Source organism: Gymnodraco acuticeps, unplaced genomic scaffold (assembly GCF_902827175.1).
Source record: "Gymnodraco acuticeps unplaced genomic scaffold, fGymAcu1.1, whole genome shotgun sequence".
NCBI lineage: Eukaryota > Metazoa > Chordata > Actinopteri > Perciformes > Bathydraconidae > Gymnodraco > Gymnodraco acuticeps.
In genome coordinates this window covers 3,517,727-3,525,542 of record NW_022990701.1, presented here as the reverse complement: position 1 = coordinate 3,525,542, position 7,816 = coordinate 3,517,727, and the positions used below count along the sequence as shown (strand labels likewise).

General features: G+C 37.7%; 1 protein-coding gene across 1 annotated transcript; it reads left to right on the top strand.

Moving 5' to 3' along the window:
• The first annotated feature begins 1,669 nt into the window (after positions 1–1,669).
• Positions 1,670–7,305, top strand: LOC117556081 (cytochrome P450 4V2-like). Its single transcript, XM_034231229.1, has 11 exons — positions 1,670–1,862; positions 1,983–2,095; positions 2,576–2,661; positions 3,979–4,169; positions 4,245–4,314; positions 4,418–4,544; positions 4,644–4,817; positions 5,085–5,187; positions 5,827–5,961; positions 6,245–6,424; positions 6,549–7,305. Exons 1-11 carry the CDS (start codon positions 1,670–1,672, stop codon positions 6,716–6,718), a joined length of 1,542 nt encoding a protein of 513 aa, XP_034087120.1. The 3' UTR covers positions 6,719–7,305.
• The last annotated feature ends 511 nt before the right edge of the window (positions 7,306–7,816 follow it).

Sequence of the window (7,816 nt, the reverse complement as noted above, 5' to 3'; positions counted from 1 at the left end):
ACCTGTTACAAATACTTGGGTATCTGGCTTGATGACTGTCTCACTTTTAAACTTCATGTCAATAACCTGCTTAAAAAGCTGAGGGTTAGGCTAGGTTTCTTCTACAGGAACAAGTCCTGTTTCTCGCTTAAGGCCAGGAAAAGGCTAGTCACTGTGACCTTTTTACCTGTGCTGGACTATGGTGATTTGATGTATATGAATGCACCTGCCAATTGCCTGGTCAAGTTAGATGCTGCGTATCACAGTGCACTGAGATTTGTGACAAACTGTAAAGCATTAACCCATCACTGTACCCTGTATGCAAGGGCTGGTTTACTTTCACTAACTGTACGGAGGCTCAGTCACTGGTACATTTTTATATACAAAGCCATGTTAGGGAAACTTCCATCTTATATCTGCTCCCTGATCTCACAGAAAATTGTAAGTGGCTACTGCCTGAGATCGAATGCTGTGGTTTTATTAAATGTGCCAACTGCTAGGACTGTCTTAGGGAAGACAGCTTTTAGATGCGCAGCTCCTCTGTCTTGGAATAGTCTGCAAATTAAATGGAAACTGAACAATCTGGTGCCACTAAATGTTTTTAAAGCTCGGTTGGATGCTACTCAATCGGAAGCTATTGGTACCTGTTTATGTGGATAATTATGTAAATGATGCTGTATGATGTCCTTTTGTTGTTCTATTTATGTTTTTATGTTTCATGTGGAACTACTTGAGCAGGTCTCCCTTGAAAAAGAGATCAATGATCTCAATGGGATTTATCTGTATAAATAAAGGTTTGAAATGAGTGATGACAGCTTGTAGGATTACTGGTCGTGCTAATGTTATCTTGTGTTCGCCTCTGCATGTATGTTCTGTGTTCACCTCTGTGTGTTCTGTGCCGTGTGTCTGACAAATAAAGACCGGTTTATTTATTTCATTTTAAGGATGAGCACCAAGCAACATCTCCAGGTGCTCCTTTGAGAACCAGGGCAAACAAGTGATGTGCACCCCTGGTTATTATTATAATGGCCTGCGACTGTCAGCTCATTGCACACCTTTTATTTGTTTACTTTGTATTTAATTTATTTTTAGTTAAAGTTTTATACACTGTGTTAGTGTAAATATTTTTGTATTCCTGTGTTTAGTGAAATATTTTTGGTATGAGTGAATTATGTTGGTATTAGGTGTTGTTTTGTCCCCTTATTATTTACAATAATTCTATACAAATGGTTTTAATTATAAATATCACAAAGATAAGAATGGTATTTATTAACCAATCAAGTTGGACGTGACATCAAGGTATTCACAATGACAACAAGAAAATAAATAGGACAAAGGCCTTGGTCAAGGGCCAGTCTGATACCAAAAAGTAAATAATTAACATCTTGATCATATATTATGTGTCAACATATTCAACTCATCATCATGTATTCCTCTCCACATTTTATACTCTAATTTATCTCCCTACTATCTCCCATGTTATATATCTCCTTTTTCCTTTTAGGGCATTAAATAATAACAGCCAAATGAGAATACATACTGGGCTTAAGTTATTATCTGTCAGTGGACGGGCTGCAGAGAAAAGGAGGGGCAAACACATGTCACATGTCCGCAGCAAAGGCATAGGTGCTCAGCCCTCCTGCTATTTGAACACACACAAACACTGCATGCAGTAGACACAGCAGACACGATGGCAGTGTTACTCGGTAGTTACTCTATTGCTTTATTTGGAACCAGCTTTGTCATTGCTACTCTGACTTACATCACCTACAGGCTGCTCAGTGGTTACCTGCACAAATGGTTCACAATGAAGCCTATTCCAGAGTTGGAAGGAACATATCCGATCATTGGAAATGCACTAATATTCAAAAACAATCCAGGAGGTAAGACAAAAATCAACATTCTGCTACAGGAGGCTGCATATGATACAAAAGACTTGACTGAAAAAGTTAGTGTTTACTTGATGCTGTATAATTATATGTAATTATATATTTGTTTTTCAGATTTCTTTAGTCAAATTCAGGATTTTGTCCAGGAGTTCAGGGATGCACCGCTATTTAAAATCTGGATTGGAACACTTCCATGTGTGATTTTGTTTCATGCTGAGAATGTTGAGGTACAGTGACTGACAACTCTACATTTAAACACCAAGTATGCACTCAGTGGGTGTATCTGTGAATGTCCACATGTATTTTCTTCTGAATATGTAGTCTCAGTAGTTGAATAAGAGTAAAACATGTGTGTCTTTTTTTTAATGCACATTCTGTGTAAAGCAATTATAGTCAGTGTTTGCAACAAATATATTAGCAAAACACCCACATATTGAAGCACTTTCGTTCATTATACACTCATTAAATGAGGCAGAAGTATGCTACGTTGAAACTCAATCCAGCAAATCACCCTGAGTAGACCTTAACCTCGCACTCCCTATGATAACATGGTCTTTTGAATGTCATTGCACTTTTACACACTGCAGCCACTGCTACTGCTACATGATTGCAACTGTGCACGTCTGCAGTTTTTGAATAACAACATTGCTGTTTCATTGGTTATTCTTTCTTACGTTTACATTTTGTTTTGCACTTGTTTCTTGCAGACCGTTCTGACCAATGCGGTTCATATGGAGAAATCCTATGCATATACCTTCCTTTACCCTTGGCTTGGAACTGGACTTCTTACTAGGTATCTTTCTCTGGCTCTTTCTGCTTGATATTACACGACTGTTGTGATGATGATCATAAAATAGCACACATCTGGCTTTAATACGTAAAAAGAAAAACAAAGTCCTAGCATAAAGAAAACTGTCTGGCTTTGAACAACAACAAAGACAACAAAAATATCATTCTCAATGATAACATAATAGGACCACGACTCCCAGATGCATACTATAGAAGAGTAAGTCCAGAGGTAGAAGAAGTAGTCAGATTGTTTACTAAAATAACATTTAAAGCACCAGATTTTTTTTTAGAACAATTATTGGTGCATTCATTTGTTCACCACTTCACTGTTGAACATGGCAAATGTGGGGTTTGTTTGAATTATTTTATACACTACTGTTTAACCTATATAATAGGTTAATATAATAGGTGTCGATTTATGTCTTGTATTAATAACTTACATTTTTAAAGCAACTAACTAAATATGTAAAATAAAGGTAGTGGAATAAAGTAACAGTTCAAACTAGCATAATGTAAACATCCTTAAGTAAACTTCAAGTACCTAAATGTATTACTTAAGTACAGTAAATATATTTTGTTACATTACACCACTGACTAAGTCTAAGAAGGTTCTTGCAGTGTGTTTACATTGAAATTAAAAAAACATTGTTTATATCAGCCAGAAGGTGGTGGTGGAGAATTATAAATGTTTAAAAAGTGAATTGCATAATAATTTGTGGACGTTTGGGGTGAGGGTTGATAACGTTTAAGGGATTACCACTATTAATGTGGTTCATTTACATGGATTATTTGTAATCAATTATTCATTTAAACTGAAGGTTGTGTTTGAAATAAAAGGATCACCGCCCGGGGAACAATAGTGTGTGTTCCAGTGGAAATACCAGGAAAAAGGCCAGAGGGTCACTCCAAGTTTATTCTGTTGTTATCACGTCCACAACCAATTCTATTTAGGCTAAGGCTTGTAACACAAGGTCTCTAAAGTCTAATGAATGGTATATGTAGAGCACATAAGATGAGGTGTGGAGATACGGAAGGAGTCAGCGGTGCAATAAATGTATTGATGAGTAAAAGCATGGTATGTAGCAGATGCTAAAATAAAAAACAACAACAAATGTGTTGAGAATAGAGGAGCCGTCGATAACTAACTCCCTAAATGTTCTAAAATGTCAAAGGGAAGATCTTAACCGAAAGTTCATCATTGCCACTTCTGTAATTTGGTTTCATCCTGTACCTTGACCTAAGATTTATATAAGGATATGTAAATAGGATGTTGTTCTTCCTAACCCTTTAACTCTCTTTGTTGTCTTCTTCTTTGGGTCAGCACTGGCCCTAAGTGGCGTCAGCGGCGGAAGATGTTGACCCCCACCTTCCACTTCTCCATCCTGACAGAGTTCTTGGAAGTGATGAACGAGCAGGCGGAGATCCTGGTGGAGAAGCTGGAGAAGCAGGCGGGGAAGGGTCCATTTAACTGCTTTAATCACATTACCCTGTGTGCCCTGGACATTATCTGTGGTGAGTATATTTGAAGTGAATGTGACTAGGACAATAAGAAAGATGTCCAACAAATATCCAACATTTATTTTTCAGAAACCGCAATGGGAAAGAAGATTCACGCCCAGAGTAATTCTGACTCAGAATATGTTAAGAGTGTGTACAAGTGAGTAATCTTTTCATCACAACACAGACAATAATAGAGTTATTGGGTCAAATTGTATGATTATTATGAATATTTTGCCTCCATCCTTACTTTGTGTGTTTAGGATGAGTGACATTATCAGCCGCAGACAGAGGACACCTTGGTTTTGGCCTAACTTTGTGTACAATTACTTTGGTGATGGGCAGGAGCATGACAAGACACTCAAGGTCCTGCACTCCTTTACAAACAAAGTGAGTAATGGAGCCTGTGGTTTGAACATCTAAATGTGGAGAATTTGTTGAATCAATATAAAGCATTCAGCCTTAACCTTGACCCTCATTTCTTCTCAGGTGATACATGAAAGATCTGAGAAAATGTCCCATATTGAATCAGATAACGACTCTGACAATGGCACAAAGAGAAGACGAGCATTTCTGGACATGCTCTTGATGACCACAGATGAAGATGGCAACAGGATGAACAATCAGGAAATTCAGGAGGAAGTGGACACCTTTATGTTTGAGGTTGGTGGATACAAATATACAACTAAGAATATGTACGTATGTATGTATGTATTTATTTCTCCTCGACATACATGCACATTCCTAACGCTTCTCTCTGTCTGCTGAATGTGTACAACAACACATTCACTATAATAACTTTATTATTTTATGGCTCATTTTCAAGCTTTTTTCTCTGTCCCCAAGTGGTCCTAACAAAATTAATTAACCCAGCCTCACAGTCGTAAGTATTTTTTATGTTATTTGTATTCAACTCCCCTTTTTCTGCAGGGCCATGACACTACAGCAGCCTCCATGAACTGGGCCGTGCATTTGCTGGGCGCCCACCCCGAGGCGCACAGCCGAGTTCAACAAGAGCTCCAGGAGGTGTTCGGTAACATGCCCTCTCCCCAAATACCACACCTTCCCACTTTCATGACATCATTTGTTTTCCTTCCCAAAGGCCTTTTGACTCAGATGTATCTGTTACAAGTCTAATGGGGCTTATACAGAGATATTAGCTGTGAAATATTTGCCTAAAAACATAAAGAAGAATTTAATTATTTTCACTCCTCTGTGGATTTACGATGGCCTCAAAGCATTTTTCCACGACGTAAGCTGGATGGCTCTGTTGATGCTAAGCTAACACCAGGTTGATGTTCTATATTTTTATTATAGGCCTATTTAAAAATGTTACATTACCTAACTGCAGATTTCTATACAATCAATTTCTATATAATCAATTTGTTCCAATAATAATTGTCAAATTAGATAAAAGGTCAGGTCATCTATTGAAATGTATGCAGTAAAGCATTGACTTTTTAACTCCTAATTAAAAGCAACATATCAATGGGGTGTGTCACTTAAACAATGTAGTACGATCAAACTCTTATCTACCATAGAAGTAGAATATATGTCAAGGATATAGAAGTAGGAGAAAGTACAAAACGTTAGCAGTCTGACCTCATTTACACTCTGTGAGGTTTATGTACTGCGTTCTGACTTTAACACTGTTTTTGTTTATTGGACAAAGGTACATCTAACCGGCCTGCTAACATGGAGGACCTGAAGAAGCTCAAATACCTGGAGTGTGTGATCAAGGAGGCCCTGCGACTGTTTCCCTCTGTGCCTTTCTTTGGCCGCAACATTGGTGAAGACTGCCATATCAGTGAGTGATCACACTTCAATAAAACATTCAACAAATTATGTATTAGATAAGAAGCCAGGGTAGGCCAGTCTTTCACCTGAAACATTATTTATTTGTGAGATTACATTTATTATATGATGTTGTTTGACCTTTGTTACTGAACTTTGTAGCAATTTCACCTTTTACCTATTCCTCAATACAAAATATGATTACAAAGTTATCTAAATCCTTAGGGATGATGGCCAACGTAGAACAATAAGACCCACCGTTCTATAACAGTAACTCAGTTTATTTATACCTGTAGATGGTTTCAAGGTGCCCAAAGGTGCAAATGCCATCGTTGTGACCTATGCTCTCCACCGTGACCCGCGCTACTTCCCTGAGCCCGAGGAGTTCAGGCCTGAGCGCTTCCTGCCTGAGAATGCAGTGGGACGGCCTCCGTATGCGTACATCCCCTTCTCCGCTGGACTCCGCAACTGTATCGGTAAGAAACGGGAAAGGTTTGATTGTCTATAGTTGATCAGATCTGTCAAGCATATTTTCCATATTTTCTTCAGAGATTCTCTGGAGAGTAACCACTGATTGTGTTTGTTTGTAATCCCCCTCAGGTCAGCGTTTCGCTCTCATGGAGGAAAAGGTGGTCTTGGCAGCCATCCTGCGTAACTTTAGTGTTGAAGCTTGTCAGAAACGTGAAGATCTGCGGCCTTTAGGAGAGCTCATCCTGCGACCAGAGAAGGGCATCATTATTCAGCTGGAAAAGAGGATTTTATCAAACTAGCACCTGCTCAGGTTGACAGAAGATATGCACTAAATACATTGACCTTTGTGATCTTTATTTACACCGCTCTCATGGTGGTGGATTCTTTCTTTTTTAAATGGTCTTAGAGCGTCAGGTAGAGTTGTGATCTTGGTGTTTGGATTTTACAATCTTCTCACCATTATAGTCTTCATAATTACAAAAAACTAAGCTTTATGACAATAATTTAAAACATATTGTTTTCTTTCCTTGAATTAGCTACATAATGCACAACTCGAACTCAACTACAACAACAACAACAACAACCAAGAATGTAGAAAAATCCCTTTAAAAATATGTAATTTAATTGTAGGTATTATGTTGCTAAGAAGAGCTAAGCAATGCCAGTATTTTGGAACTAATGTTAAAGGTTAATAAAACTTTCTTTAACAAATTTAGCTTTTGAAATACATTTTGATGATGGTGCTTCGTCCCTGGTTTTAGTCACTGCCATCCAGCTTAACAGTTACATTTGTGTACCCATTCTATTAAGAAATTTACTTTTTGTCATCTAAAGAAAATGTTTGCTAAAAGGTTGGCTCAAGTCCAATAAATGTTTTAAAAAATAACCTTTATTTGACTTATTTCAGTTTTGATATTTATGGCAGGAAGTGGCTTTTGAAAGCATCAATTAGGTAGAAAAACGATTGTATGTCTACTTTTATGAAGTAATCATATTGATAATTCATTATTGCATTGATAGAAAATCCCCGTAATTTCCCAAAAAGCAAGGAATAAATCGCCTCTTTGTGGTCAGCTTTAATATAGTGGGGCATGCTCCCCCGGGATTTTTTTTTAAATATTGAAGTTAGATGCATCAATCTGGTACACTTTGAGAGCAAAATGAAGAGATATATGGATACCTCTCAACATCCATATGAAACAACTGTAAACAGATTTACTTTTTCTTTATGGATATAAAAGAAAGTAAAGCCTAACCTACTGGCAGCTGGTTAAATGACTCCTCGTCCCTGAGTACACTCACCATCTTTCAGCAGGAAAGGAGACAGGAAATCCTTGTCCGGCGACAAGTATCATCATGCTATCTAGTGGTTATTAGGGATGTAACGAGATATCGAA